Raw genomic sequence first — 14944 nt, 5'->3', positions numbered from 1 at the left:
TGATCATGACATTTAATGATGTGTAAGACATGAGATAGTTCACAATTATAAAATGATGCCTAGTGACAAAAAGGTTTTGGCTAAGGTCACAAAGACAAGTGACTAAAGAATAATTATTCACCCCCACTACGTTAAAAGATAATGATATTGGGATAACTGATGCAATTTAACTTAAGAGGAATGAAGTTGGGAGTTATGTATGATGGTTTAAGTTTTGTTGCAAGGGATGCATATAATGGAGTTAGTAAAGTGAAGACAAGGAAGCATCTTAATGGCTATGAACAAGTGATACAAGAGAACAATTAAGGGTATTTCAACAAAGAAAATTACCAAAACCCGATTTTTATTTTTATTTAAAAGTTGATGATAAAAGGGCATATAGTTTTTCTTCTTCTACTTGTTGTTCTTCTTCTTCTTTTTTTTTTTTTTTTTTTTTTTGTTTTTTTTTTGAAAGATGGAACAATGAAGATAGATTATTAATTATTTGGGGACTTATTTGTGCATGATACAACATATATTACTAACATGTACGACTTAATTTGTGGGTCTTTAGTTGATATGAATTAAGAAGACGTCTCAAGACTTTCTTGAATTTTATAGGAGGCATACATCCTATTACTATAATAATCAATCAATTTGTGGGACTTTTGTTGGTGTGAATTACCACACTATGAATTAAATGTTTGGAATGAGTATTCTTTTGGATGAGAAGTCTTCTCTTTTGTTGATGTTTCTTTTTGTTAAGCGTATGTTTTTTTTTTAAAAAAAAATTTAGACATTAAATTAATGCGCGCTTTTAGTCTAATTTATAATGCATTGGAGGGGGGGGCATGGGTGGTGCACCTATAATGATCCCGAGTCTGTATTATAAGAATTGAGAAGGATGTAAGATCAGAGAAATAATAAATTTTGTAGAATTGAGAACCATAGATATTAAAAAACACGTAGTAGTGGAGAATGAGAGGCGGGGATGAGATTTATATACTCTATCACACTACCTCACATGAGTGCCCTTTGGGATTAAAAGTGGATGTAGCATAACACTCCTCATACCCAGCGCGATATATTTTACATGAAAGAAGAAGTAGATGAGATTTGAACCCGCAACCTCTGTGTCACACTAACCCTTGATACCATGGAAATGGAAGACTGTAATATGTTGTGTGATATATTTCAAGATAACAAACACTCTCACGCAGTCACACTTGAGTATGATTCAGTCATTTAGAAATAGAGAATTTTCCCAATGTCATGGAATATGGTCAATACCTCACGTTATAGAAGGAAACAACTTTTTTATGGTATAAACTTTCCTTATTTTACGCTTGCCAAAAGATTATTTCTATCAATAAAGTCTTTCAAAATTATAATATGTAAAAATTGTTATAACTAAATATTATTAGAAGTATAAATCTAGGTATTTGAGGCGAATCTACAAAATTCCACATGCTAATTTATTTTCTTATATTTTGTATAAATCATCAAGATAGTCAAAGTATATAAATAGTGAAATGAAAGAATTATTATTTTCAAAAACATTTTTATTTACAATAAAAAGATAGGCAGGAGGTTAACCAATTGGTTGTTGGTGCAGTGGTGATTGAGACTACACTTAATAGGGAGGACCCGTGCTTGAATAATAATTGAAAGGGGATTGAAACCTAACTACTCAAAAGAGTAGTCAGAACTAGGGGTGTTCAAAAATACCCGTCCCGTTTGACCCGACCCGTTGACCCGCAAAGTACCCGGCGGGTATTTTTTTTCCATTTTTGCGGGTCGGGTCGCTAAAATATTAGATTTGCGGGTCGGGTAATGGGCCGCCCTTTGAGTGTAGCGGGTACCCGCTAAATACCCGTTTTCTTTTTTTTTTTTTTTCTTTTTTTTGGCTGGAAATCCGGAATTCCCTCTACTTGGGAATTAGGGTTACTCATACTCACTTATTGGGCTTGTGAGTTGTGAGTAACCGCATCTCACATACTCACCCCTCATCTCTCTCCTCTCTCCTCTCCCTTCTCTCAAACATTCAAACGCTCCCTCTTAGGCGACGACCACCATCCTCCCTCTCAAGCGACGACCATCGTCCTCCATCTTAGGCTACCACCGTCCTCCCTCTCAAGCGAACACCGATCTCACTCCGCCATCCCTCAACATCAGCCGCATTTTTTTTTTTGGTGGAAGTAGGTAATCTGGTATTGTTTGAAATTGCTAGCCATTGTTAAGCCAACACACTACGACGACGGGGGAAATTGAGTGGTGGCAGAGGAAATTGAGATAGGCCAGAGTATTTGATTTACGAGATTTTTTTTTTCTTTTTGGGAATAATGGGTGAAATTGATTGTAACACTGCCATATTGGTACTTCATTTCACTTCTTTCAACAAGCAATAGAGTAGATCTGAAGATATTTAATTAATTTCATTGTTTTGTAAAATTTAATGTTGTTTAATCGGGTACCCGTGACCCGATCCGCAAAAATCGGGTACCCGATTACCGGATACCCGCCTTTCGCGGGTCGGGTCATCGGCCGAGTAATTGACTACCCGCCTTACCCGAAAACCTGGGTATCCGATAATGAACAGCCCTAGTCAGAACTGATCCCCGAATTCGAATTAGGGTAAAGGTAAACGGGTAAAAAAAAATGAACGTAAAAAAAAAAAAACTGTTACCCAAGTTTGAGGAAAACTAGAGGGAGTACCGGAGTAGTAACAAAAGGGGAAAGTATATTTTAATACAAGATCAATTCGCTGGACATTTTCTACACAAACACATGCACAATCTATCATAAAACCAAATCTCTCTCAACTTCTCTCCTCATTTTCTGTAATCATCATCTCTATGAAAGCTGAAGAATTTCCAGATAAATACAAAGTCGCTGTTATTGGCAGCGGTAACTGGGGAAGTGTTGCTGCCAAGCTAATTGCATCCAATACCCTTAATTACAACATCTTCCATGGTAATATCAAAACATTCTATAGTTTTTACCTGCAATTTTTGTATACGAATATACAATTGATTGAAATTTTGGATTTTTTTTTTTTTTTTTTATTGATTTATGATGTTTTTGATGTCCATCAGATGAAGTTAGGATGTGGGTATTTGATGAAACATTGCCCAGTGGAGAGAAATTGTCCAATGTTATCAATCAAACCAATGTAAGGTGAAATATTTGTGTCATATTCATGTTTGTATTATTTAATAGACAAAGTAATATTTATGAGATTATGATCATGAATTATTATGTAGATGATATAGTGGCCCATGTAAAATTAAAGTATTAGGAGCACAAATCACTTAGAGGTTGTATCATGAATTCTAAATTGATACCCCCTCTTATCCCAAATGTTATTCACATTTTGAATCTGTACGTGCGCCAATGCATTACTTTGAAGTTCGATCATATATATCTACAGTTGGATATTAGTATAGAATAGGAAAAATTGCTCCATTAATCCAAACTTTGCGTCGTCCGCCAATAATAATCCCTACTTTCACCCTATTAATTTCTATTGAACCCAACCGATCATCCAACCTAATATTACAGTTTAAAAGACACGTGTCAGCCTATAATTGGCTAAAAAAAACAAAAAACAAAATAAAAACCCACAAACCAACCATGCCCAGAAAACACCACACCCCCACCCCGCCGAAAAATCGGCCCCTGACGAAAAATCGGCCCCATCCCCGAAAACCCCTCCCCCGCTGCCGGAAACCGCCGCCTAGCCCTCCCCCTCCCTCGAAACTCACCCCTTCCCTTCCCCCACCCCCGAAAACCCCTCCTCAACAGCCAGCCACCTCCGGCAGCGGCGCGGTAGCCCTGCCACGCCAGTTCCCCAGCCGTTTTCGTCCCTTCCCCGCCGATTTCACCCCCTTCCCCACCGATTTCGGCCTAGACCTTCCTTTCCCCTTTGAATTCCTCCCCTTTCCTCGTCGACTTTCGCCCCTTTCCCCTAACCATTGGCAACCGGCGATAATCAGCTACGAAATCGGCCGGTTTAGGGTTGAAATCAACCATTCAGCCCCAATATCGGCCATTTGTGGCCAATTTTCGTGGTCGATTTTGGGGAGAGGGGTTGCTTTGTGGCCAATTTTTGAGGGGAAACGACCGTTTAGGCTTGTGATGGGTTTTTCGGTACTCGGTAGTAATGGCTAGGAAGGGAGTGCGTCGGTGGTGGTGGTGTGGTGAGGAGGGTGTGCGTCGGTGGTGGTGGAGGTACGACAGTTAGTTTTAGGAATTTTTTTGTTTACATTTTTTTTTTATTTTCTCTTTTTTTTTCAATCAATTACATATTGACACGTGTGCAAAAAAAACTAATTCAAAAATGTTTACCTAATTAACCGGTTGCAAGTCATTTGAGTGCTATAGAAATTAATACCCCCTAAAGTTTGGAGTGATGGTGAATAATCCAAAGTAGGGATTATTATTGGCGGACGAGGCAAAGTTGAGATTAATGGGGTAATTTTTCCTATAAAATATAACATTTGAATATTAGTAAACTAATCATTGTGATGAATCAATTAAGACTCAACATGATTATTTTTTTTTCATGTGTTGTTAGTAATTTAGAACATTTTCTCAAACTTATGAATAGTGTTAAGACTCTAAATGGGAAGAAGCATTAGAGAGAGTACTATACTGCTATGTTTGGAAATGAGTTAAAGGGTCTATTCTATTGGACTTATTTGTCTAAACTTATCTTACATTTTGTATGTACTTTTTTAGACCTTATTTTGTCTTAAAAGTTTGTTGAACTCTTAGTATGTCCGAACTCAATTTGTTTGAACTTATTCGAACTATTACTATCTATTTTGTTTGAAACTAGTTAATATACTCAATATAAGTCGAATACAATAAGGCCTAATGCTTATGCTGAACTCTTAGGTTTATGTTTATAGTGAAACCCTATTATAAATGAAAATAACATTTGTTTGTAGTTGTTTCATTTCATCATTTCACCTAATGTCTAAAGATCTTGCCTTTCAATAAATGTTTCATTTTACTTTTATTTATTTTTTTATTCGCTTTTAATGGACCAAATTACATTATCTTATTTTATATCAAATTTAAATTAACAAAACCCCAATATCTTGCTTATTTTTATTTTTATTTATTTATTTTAAATATATAATCATCATTAACTAACCAAATTCTATTGTCTTACATCTTTAATTTACCATCATAAAAATGTGTGTTAAAAGCATATGGGATTTTTATTGGAGATGGAGTATTGATAGTGAATGGAATATGATATAATCACATCATCCTTTTAATTGGTAGTATTGCTTGATGAGATGGATCATTTGTCATTTATGGATGTTTATTTTTGGGTATTTTCATAGATAAATGTGAAGTACCTCCCTGGCATAGAGCTTGGTAGAAATGTGATTGCTGACCCGGACCTCGATACCACAGGTATTATATATTATCTTTGCTTGAAATTATGGATCACATATACTTCACTTATTTGCAAATATTGAGCACATTCTGTTTGTAGAGAGGTACGAGGTTGAAATTAGGAATGAAATCACGGTGAATTAGTTTAGAATTTGATAGTAATACTATGTATTTAATTTTGTTTTAAAATTGATTTTTTTTTCTTCTATTTGATATCTAAAGGTATTGGTTTGATGGAATTAAAATTCTTATTGTTGTCAACAAAACACATGTGGAAACCCATACCTAATACCTAAATTTCGTGAACTAAACATCCCTTAAGGGTTTGGTAAGTTTTTTGGTTGATAATGGGGTAATAAAAATAACTAAAAACTGATGATTAAAGATAATTAGTGGTGAGAGGACCCACATAACATGAAATATGAATGGAGAATATGAGAGAAAAAGAGTATCTGAGTGGGTCCACAATAATAATAAATACATAACATGAAATATTTCATTTGTCTTTTAGTCCTATTTGAGGATAGCTCGAAAACATTTGTCTTATTTCTTGAAGCTGTAGTGGTTTGTGATTGATTTTTCATAATTTTTTTTTAAAAAATGTATCCTTAGGGCCTGTTCACTTCTGCTTAATTTCAGTTCAGCTCCAATCAGTTTAGATCAGTTCAGCTCAGCTCCTAATTTCCCTCTCTAATAAAATATTCATTTCATTTCAGTTCACCTCCAATCAGTTCAGTTCAGCTCGTTCAGTAAATGTGAACAGACCCTTACTAAAGTAAGTGATATGGGGGAGAGAATGAGGTTAAAACAACTATGAAAAGATATATATGTGAATCATGTCTAATTCTTTGATTCGAATGGTTGGGACTATGTAACAATTAATTTTAGGAGGGAAATTGGAAAAAGTTAGCTACGATGTTATTGAGGAATCAGAATAGTTGTGTCCAATTTCCTCTTCTTCATATGGTTTAGAGTTCCTTAAATATTCATACTGCCCCTTAGAAGTGATTACAATTTTACTATTTAGGTGTATTTTTGCACCAAGAGATTTGACAACAAAGGCTAATATGTTCATTAAGAAGCATCAAATGTGTAGACATCTACAAATACAGAGTTTCAATTTACTGCTTCAGCCTTGATACATACAAATGAAACTATTAATTAAGATGACACTTTTTTAGTACTCAATATCCAATTGTCACAATGTTAAAGATATCTAAATGAGAATTTTGGCTTGGTAGAGTGGGTTTATATTATTCTGTTCAGAAGCTCTACTCAAGATTAACTTGTATATTCTTTAATCATTATAGTTCAATGGTATATTTTTTTTCTTTTTAATTCATTTTATTGTTTTGGTTGGGTGAACTGTGTGCAGTCAGAGATGCTAACATGCTGGTATTCGTGACACCACATCAGTTTGTCGATGGTGTTTGTAAGAGACTAGCTGGAAAACTAAGGGGTGATGTTGAGGCTATTTCATTGATCAAAGGCATGGAGGTCAAAGTTGACGGCCCACACATGATATCCTATGTAATCTCTAAGCAACTTGGAGTCAATTGTTGTGTTTTAATGGGGGCAAATATTGCTGATGAGGTATTTATTTGTTTATTTTATTACTGACTTTATTGTACCTTTGAATGAGATCTGGCCTATTGATCTATCCCTTGGGTAATCAGAATAACTGATTCTTCTTTTGTAGATAGCTGAGGAGAAGTTTAGTGAAGCAACATTAGGATATAGTGAGAATAAAGAGGTTGCAGATAGGTGGGCTCGACTATTTGCCACACCCTATTTTGCTGTCACAACTGTGAGTTTATTTTTTATTCTTTTGGAATTTCTTCTGAAATTAGAACATTTCATGATTTATTCCATCTGCGCTATGTCTTCTCGCAGTCTCAAATACACCATTATAATTGTTTCATGAAAAACAGATTCAAGATGTGGAAGGAGTGGAATTATGTGGTACACTAAAAAATGTAGTGGCAATAGCTGCAGGTTTTTCTTTTTTTAGCACTTGCTCTTTTCGATCGAAGATTATTGATAAGAGTTAATGCATTCAATGGATAATGACCATAGAGTGCTCTACTTACAGGATTTGTTGATGGCTTGGATATGGGGACTAATTCAAAAGTAAGCAAAGTTTTGTGAGTAAATATTCTATGGCTCAAAGTGTATTTCAAAAGTAAATATATGTCCAAAATATATTCAAAATGCTGTGAAATTCTATTTAGCTGGATTTGTTGCTTGGTATAGGTCACATGTGGCTGCAAGAGTAATCAGAACGGTCTATTTAGCTAGATTTGTTGCTGGTAGGTCACATGTGGCTGCAAGAGTAATCAGAATGATTTATTTCAGGCAGCAATCATGAGAATTGGCTTGAATGAAATGAGGGCATTCTCCAAGCGACTGTTTCCATCGGTTAGAGAGGACACTTTCTTTGAGAGTTGTGGAGTTGCTGATCTTATCGCTACTTGTTGTAATATCTCAGTTCACGTTATTGTTTGATTGATTGTTTTTTTTTTTTTTCAAAAACATTCTTTCAACTTAGTATGCTCAATGGTTTTTCTTTGACAGTTGGAGGAAGGAACAGAAAAGTTGCAGAGGCTTTTGCAATTCATGGAGGAAAGAGGTATAGATTTTGTAAAACTTTTTTTTTTATGTTTCCCTACAATGAATATTTTGTGGTGATTGATTGTTTCAGGCAAATGCTAATCTAGTGTTAAATTTAAATCGTGCTAGACCCTTTAAGGAGCTGGAAGCTGAGATGTTGCAGGGGCAGAAATTACAGGTAGACTGTTAAAAATCTTCGTATCCATTGGATGCATATGGAAAATGAAATATATACATCTTAAAAGACAATGTTAGACTGCATGTTTCAAGCATCTGATTCTAGAGAGAAGTTAATCAATATCTCGGATGCTCTTTTTATTTATTCGACCAGCAATATAATTTTCTGATACAGTTAATGATGTTTATTCCACTTATAGCAGCCTCTGTCTTTATTTTCTTGAAGGGTGTCTCGACAGCTAAAGAGGTATACGAGGTCTTAGAAAGCAACAGATGGTTTGATTCATTTCCCCTTTTCAGAACAATACACGAGATTTGTATCGGATCTTTACCGCCGTCTGCCATTGTGCATTATAAAGCAGAAGTACATCCAAGCTCTTTCCAACAGAAACTGTGAGCTGATACAATACCCTAACCAATTTCTATCCTTTTTTTTTTCCTTCCCAACTTCCAAATCGATTTACACTGCAAGTTTAAAAAATTATTGACCTCTTTGGGGTTGAAACTAAACATTGGGTTCAGCTCTGCTATTTTGACTGAAACCAAGTTAAATTCTCTCTAATTGTTGTAGTGAGAGTCAGCGGATGAAGTGTGTAGCACAATCTGTAATCTGTATCTTCAACCTATCTGTGAAAGTGTGAACTTTATATACCTTGGAGCATATATACCATGAAAAGATACATGATACACATCAAAATTCAATGGCTTTCTTATAGAAACTGTATTGAATTTGATAAAACCGTAAATTTCATCAAATGAATTATGTAGAAAAACTTTGAATGTATGAAGAGGAATTGAGAATTTTTATTGATTTTAAGATAGTGAGAGAAACTCTTACAAACTCAAAATTTGAGGAAAATATTATGAATTCTCATTTCTCACAATTTACGTATTTTTGAAAGGAGCTAAGCTTTTTACATCCTAAAAACTTTCTTACAGAATTGCATTGTCATATCAAATTATCTAAAAACTTCTTGCTGAGGTGGACAAGGTCATTTGATCACCAATTTTCTTGAGCTTAACTTGCTGTGATTTATTGCCCTGCATCTGCTGCTGCTAGAGTGAACTTGAACCAAATCACCTTACTGGGAATATTATCCAACAAACTCTGCTGATTTTTCTTCCACCAACTGAGTGTGTGAGTTCAGAATCAGCAGTTGCATGTAAAGACGGGTGTAACCTAAACCAGTTGGCAACTCTATTCAATTATTCATATGTTATCCTATCTTCGACATTATATGTGAGCTCCACCCACAGTTTTCATGGCATTCCTTGTGCTTTTCTACCTTTTAGAATGATTTAGGGTCGTAAATGTGTCAACCTTTTAGCAGGAACAAAAGGAAGCGCAAACCTGAGATCAATCAGTGGATACATTAAAAGAGTTTTAGTCTCTCTAACTAATTTTGCATCAACATTAAATAATTACTTGATACTTTGTATATGGAGAGAGTACACTGATAACATGAAAGCGAATTACAAGACTGAAGCCATTTGCAACGAGAATGGATCATAATATAGGTAGCAAATGGATCACTTCACCTCTGTGGTCTTTATTCTAGTATATTACTTTTATGAAAAAAGAAAAAAAAGAAAAAAAAAAGAAAGAAAAAAGGCAAGACAAAATGAAAATCACAGAAACATTGTGACTTAGCCCTCATATTGAGCAACAGTAGTTGCAGCAGCCGCTACTGCAGGTGGAATCTCAGCTTCAGGATCGTAATCTTCATGGCAGCAGATGAATGAATTGAACCTATGCATGTGGCGACGGCACTCGGGGCATAGCATACTTTTTGGAATTCTCACACTGGAGGGGAACTCAATCCTATGGCATGGGTATTCCTTCATATGAAGTTCTTTGTAATGACTTTCAAACCCCACTTCGAATCCCTCTCTTATAGCACGCTCCTTCCATATCTCCATTTCTTGAAGAGCAGTCAGAGCAAGCTTACCCTGACCATGGACCACTATTTTTGAGCCTTTGGCTAGGACTGCCCAGCCACCATGAGATTTGTCATGGCTGTGGAGCCTTTGTATCTCTTGCAGTATGATATCTGCATGGTCGTGGACTCTCCCTAATTGAATCTTCGAGAAGATCATGCTCTCAATTCTTGTCCAAAAATACCAAACAAAGGTTGGGTCTTGCCAACAGTGGCTCAGTTGTTCCATTGTTATAGCTGCACAAACCTTACGCACCAGTTCCTTGTTATGGCTCCTGCCAACATAGACCATTTCAAGTGGAACTCGCAGAGCTCGCGATACAGTATGTGCTTCGTTTGTAAACTTTCTGATCCATTGTAGGTCATCTCCTCCATACAAGAAAATGTACTTCTCTTCTCTGATCTGTTTGTAGGAAAGTTACAGGTTTACTTGAAGTTAGTGTAGAAATAATTTACCAATAGTACTTTTGACAGGACTAAAGGTACTAAAATTAACATAGAATAATTGAAGCCATGACAAGAAGAACAAGAACCTACTATGAATGTTGGGATAATTTGGTGAGTTTCAGTTATGCAATCTTACCCTAATTTTGAGGGTTTTTTTCCCTTTATATGGTCACTGTAGACTAGTTTATTTGATCTATTAGCTTAAATTCTTTTGATTTTCTATTGCAGATGGTCTTGGATACTCAAGTTGCGAAAACACTTCTTTAAAGGTTTCCCTCTCCTGCTAAACAAGTACGCTATTTACTGCACTAATGTCAGATTATCAGCTCCACCAGTTTTCTCTATGGTCTAATTGCCTTCAAATCATTGAGCTGTTTTGATTGAGAGTTTTGTGGTTGAGCTTCCTATTTTAAATTTTCTGCAACTAGTAATCTCGTCTAAAATTTTCATGGCTGTTGGAATTGTGTCATGCAATACTCTTTACAAACTAACAAGAAACTGCATGTATGATGTATGGGCATATGAATATTTCAATAATTCACTTAAGGTGGGCATGCAATTGGACTTTGTGGGGGCTTTCTGTGCTCTTGATGGGTATATAAGATTAAAGGGCTGTAACCATTCATATTATTATGAAAATTATGATTGTGTTTTGTTTACTGGTTTATAACCAAATAGTAGTAAACTACTCAAAGTTTGCCTGGTTACATAAAAAATTTCTTAAAAGCAGAACCTGTATGTTTGCAAGTAGGTGAAACATACATAGTATATAAGCTGCGCTGGGAACTTTCTTTGATAGACAAAATAGCAAAGGCAACTTACCCAGTCTAGAATTTTTTGATCAATGCCGTCAACAAGCAGTTCAAGCCTCCATGATTCCTGTTCCCAAAGAGCCTCTTCCCTTGTGCTTGTGAATGGGAAAGCTTGGCTTTGCCAGATCCACATCATGTGGATTGCGTTTGGGCTTAGAACTTTTCCCTGTGGATCCAGCACCACAAGCATAGGCTTACCATGATAGTGCCAATCATCTTTAAGAAACTTGATGACTGCATTTCCAATTATTGAAGGATGATGAACAGAATACCAGGGCATTGAGGCTTTTAGAGTCTCAAGCTTTACTTCCATGGCATCTGTCCATTGCAGTGAACGGTCAATGACTGGGATCCAGACAATCTCATATTCGTGGACCTTCGATTCATTGTAGCTTTGCTCAAGAATGAAGAGCTCTTCATGAGTGATATCAAGGCCTGATATGAGTAATAACACATTTTTCCTCCTCAACATATCAAGGTGGACCTGCAAATTAGCAAAAATACAAGTACAATTTCCTTGATTAGATAGCTATGTTTAAAAAAACTATTGTTTGGAATGAATGATAGTTGATGTATACTATGGACTGAAGTTTCGAGCACAAACCCTTCTCTTTGCAGGACCATCATAAAGTGGAGATATGTCATCATCAGCATAGATCAAGGTCTTCAGGACTTTCATGTTGTCAACATGAATTGTGTGGTAGATGATTTTCTTGATCATATTATAAGCGTCAATCTGTTTCTTCTCCTCTATATGAGAAACCAATGTCCATTAGAGCTAAATAATATTCTAGGCATTACTGTGAAAATATAATGCAAGATTATAAGCAAGAAATTTGATGAAGTGAGAAGCTATCTGACCTATAAGCATGTACAAGTTGTCTAAGGTGCTCCTGAGATGATCATTGATTGTTTTAAGTTTGTGAGCCCAGTTGGAGAGCTCCCATGATTCAGCTGTGGCTGACATATTTCTGCCAAAAAGAAAATCTATTAGAAAACCTTGCGTTGTATCAGGCATCGCATTATTGTATAGCCAAAGCTTACCCAACTCCCTTGCTAGACATGGTTGTAATTTGGGTCGCAGCAGCCACAGCACTTCTGATTATCCAATAAATAGCTATTGGGAAATGCCTCATTGCAGCCTTGACTTCAGGATCTTCATCTGTGATATACATAGTGGGTAACTCTCCAAACTCAACAATGCACCTAGTTGTATCAAGCATGGCCTTTATTAGATTATTAGTGGCTTCAAACTGGTTCCTGTAGGCGCCTGCATGCTCCACAACCATAGGCAATTGCTTCATAAGTGCCATCGATTTTGCCAGGGCATTTGTAGAATAAATTTGGGCAAGAAGCCAGAAGTCTCCAAAAGTCATAGCAAATGCTGCTAATGTGAGCACCACCTTGGCTTCCCAAGAAAAGTGTGGCAGCATATTCAACACCGAGAGGGTGGTATTGTGTGCATCATATCCACTCAGTAACTTACATGTCATCTGCATCAGTTTTATAGGCATTACTTACAGTCAACTAAAAACAGTTTTAGCAAGTAATTTTTAGAAAACAGGACACATTCTTGTTCATGTAATTAACTATAAAATGCATTTGAACTATAAGCTAACAAAGGTGAAAACAGGAAACCTGTTTTATGTTTAGATTAAGCTGTAACCACTGAATACTTGGACCTTATATTGTGCGGTTTATAGAGAAGTAATAGTTCAGGAAATACCTCAGAGGATATCCTTTCAATAATGAGTGGCAAATCAGGAACTTCTTGAAGACCGTCAAGGGTAAGTCTGCTTCCTTGGGCATCCCTCTGACCCTGTAAACAGATTAGAACACCACTATCAGTAAACATGCAAGGTTGGGTATGAAAAAATACTAATACAAAAATTTTGAAATAAGTTATTTATTCGCTATACCATTGAAGACCTTTCAGTATTTTGAGTAGCATGGCGGATGATTTCCTCAACTAGATGGAAAAGAGGTCTGACATTAACATTTCGAGCATCAGGTTGGTGCAGCTGCTCAATCTGTTTGGAGAGGGCATTATCATCAGAGGTCAAGAAGATGCCTCCTCGTTCGTTACCCCTCGACAGCAGGGACGTGCCTATATAAGAAGGCAACAACATGTTGCTTTTTTCAGCATCCCATGATTGTTTTTGCAGCTGAGGTTGTAACTGAGCTGATACTTTGGGGGTCATTGGATTCGGGGCGTTTGCCATGGTGGCTATAAAAGTTGTTATACACTTTTGGTTGGTCAAGAAATGTCAAAACTGAGAATGGCTTGTGTGTTGCGTTTGTTGGTTACTGCTCTTTTATAGCATTGCAGGAATAAAGCAAAGTGAATCAACTTCAATTCCTTGCTTCCATTGAAGTTTAACTTGTAAGAATATTCTTCGTTTGTTTAATGAAATACTTAGATTTTGTCTCTCAATCACCTTTTACTTTTTAACTGTGGGATTCTGGACTTGCGGTTGTTAATCAACACAAGTAATTTCCCTTAATTGAAGCCTCCCCAACCTCCTACACGCACAAAAAACAGAAGGAACTTTGTATTGGATTGTTTTTTTTTGTTTTTTTTAAAGGTAAGGAGGAGGACCCTGACCATACCTCAACCCTCACGGTTATGTTGTTCGGTATTTGCGGGTCAGACAATTTGAGAGAGAGGGGGGAAGGGTAAGAGATCTCACTCTCAAATCCTCTAGTGGGGATTGAACCCCCAATCTCATAGCCGATGGTATTTGTGATGGTCATGAGAGTAACCGAACATTGACTACATAGTGCGGTAGTGCCTCGTTAACTATGCTAGTTAAAGTGTTGCACTTTATGGTCAAAAGAGTACGTGTTTGCCTTCAGAATAACGGATACTACGACTACAGCTTCACCTTCACATAGGACATTACAAGACGTACAACGACTTAGCTCACTTCTACAAAGACGCAACATTTTGAAGGTAGACAGTATTGTGAACAATTGTCGGACTAGTTTAGTTTCCTTTTCTGTAATTGTTTACTTTATTTGTGCTTTACTGTTGTCATACCAAAAAAAAAAAAAAAAAAAAAGGGATCAGTTCAAGGACAATTAGTTAAATGCAAACAGTGTTGTGAAAGGTAGAGTGTCAGAGCAATTGCTTAGTTGATTTGGTTTGCTCGATTCTCTAATTAACTTCAATTTCAATATTCTCTAGTTTGTTTTTCACCAAGAGGCAAAACCACAGTAGAAGAGCAGAAGATTCCATACCCTTGCTTTTTTCCCTGTTTGGAAAAAGGAAACGAATTCTTGCTTTTATAAGTGAATATAGTTTTATTTATTTATTGATTTATTTTATTTTTTGTTGTAAAATTCGAGTGATTTCCCTCAATAATGTTAAAACAGAAACAAATTCCCACTATACACCTATTTAAAAACAAATTCCCAAAATACCGTCCATGTAGGATTGGTATTTGGTTTGGATAAAACCGCTAGCAATATTAGCGGTTTTGGATTTTTTTTTTTAAAAAAAGAAAAGAGACCAGTTATTAATGAAATTAGGTCTCTTTGAATTTAAGTGGGCGTTCTCTTTCCTGGTAT

At 36.2% G+C, this 14944-nt stretch overlaps 2 protein-coding genes across 2 annotated transcripts; one reads left to right on the top strand and one right to left on the bottom strand.

Moving 5' to 3' along the window:
* Positions 1 to 1569: 1569 nt before the first annotated feature.
* On the top strand, positions 1570 to 8880 carry LOC110700587 (glycerol-3-phosphate dehydrogenase [NAD(+)]-like). The gene is made up of 11 exons (XM_021878148.1): positions 1570 to 2952; positions 3075 to 3151; positions 5337 to 5409; positions 6767 to 6984; positions 7091 to 7198; positions 7323 to 7386; positions 7484 to 7521; positions 7747 to 7867; positions 7966 to 8020; positions 8131 to 8179; positions 8405 to 8880. Exons 1-11 carry the CDS (start codon positions 2835 to 2837, stop codon positions 8573 to 8575), a joined length of 1092 nt encoding a protein of 363 aa, XP_021733840.1. The 5' UTR covers positions 1570 to 2834; the 3' UTR covers positions 8576 to 8880.
* Positions 8881 to 8975: 95 nt separating this feature from the next.
* Positions 8976 to 14591, bottom strand: LOC110700576 (protein SIEVE ELEMENT OCCLUSION B-like). Its single transcript, XM_021878137.1, has 7 exons — positions 13294 to 14591; positions 13101 to 13193; positions 12419 to 12867; positions 12236 to 12345; positions 11979 to 12124; positions 11385 to 11858; positions 8976 to 10518 (listed from the first exon to the last, which is right to left on the bottom strand). The coding sequence occupies exons 1-7, from the start codon at positions 13594 to 13596 to the stop codon at positions 9826 to 9828; spliced, it is 2268 nt and encodes a 755-aa protein (XP_021733829.1). The 5' UTR covers positions 13597 to 14591; the 3' UTR covers positions 8976 to 9825.
* Between the last annotated feature and the right edge of the window lie 353 nt (positions 14592 to 14944).

This window comes from Chenopodium quinoa, unplaced genomic scaffold, assembly GCF_001683475.1.
Source record: "Chenopodium quinoa cultivar QQ74 unplaced genomic scaffold, ASM168347v1, whole genome shotgun sequence".
In the NCBI taxonomy this organism is placed as follows: Eukaryota; Viridiplantae; Streptophyta; class Magnoliopsida; order Caryophyllales; family Amaranthaceae; genus Chenopodium; species Chenopodium quinoa.
This window is presented reverse-complemented; position numbering and strand designations above follow the sequence as displayed.

Excerpts from the sequence above, each read along its gene's own strand:
- LOC110700587 (XM_021878148.1), top strand. The coding sequence starts at position 2,835 with ATGAAAGCTGAAGAATTTCCAGATAAATACAAAGTCGCTGTTATTGGC. Across the intron at positions 7,868-7,965 it reads TGATCTTATCGCTACTTGTT|TTGGAGGAAGGAACAGAAAA; the intron begins GTAATATCTCAG and ends TTTCTTTGACAG. Across the intron at positions 8,021-8,130 it reads GCAATTCATGGAGGAAAGAG|ACCCTTTAAGGAGCTGGAAG; the intron begins GTATAGATTTTG and ends AAATCGTGCTAG.
- LOC110700576 (XM_021878137.1), bottom strand. The coding sequence starts at position 13,596 with ATGGCAAACGCCCCGAATCCAATGACCCCCAAAGTATCAGCTCAGTTA. Across the intron at positions 12,346-12,418 it reads ATGTCTAGCAAGGGAGTTGG|AAATATGTCAGCCACAGCTG; the intron begins GTAAGCTTTGGC and ends TCTTTTTGGCAG. Across the intron at positions 11,859-11,978 it reads ATGGTCCTGCAAAGAGAAGG|GTCCACCTTGATATGTTGAG; the intron begins GTTTGTGCTCGA and ends GCTAATTTGCAG.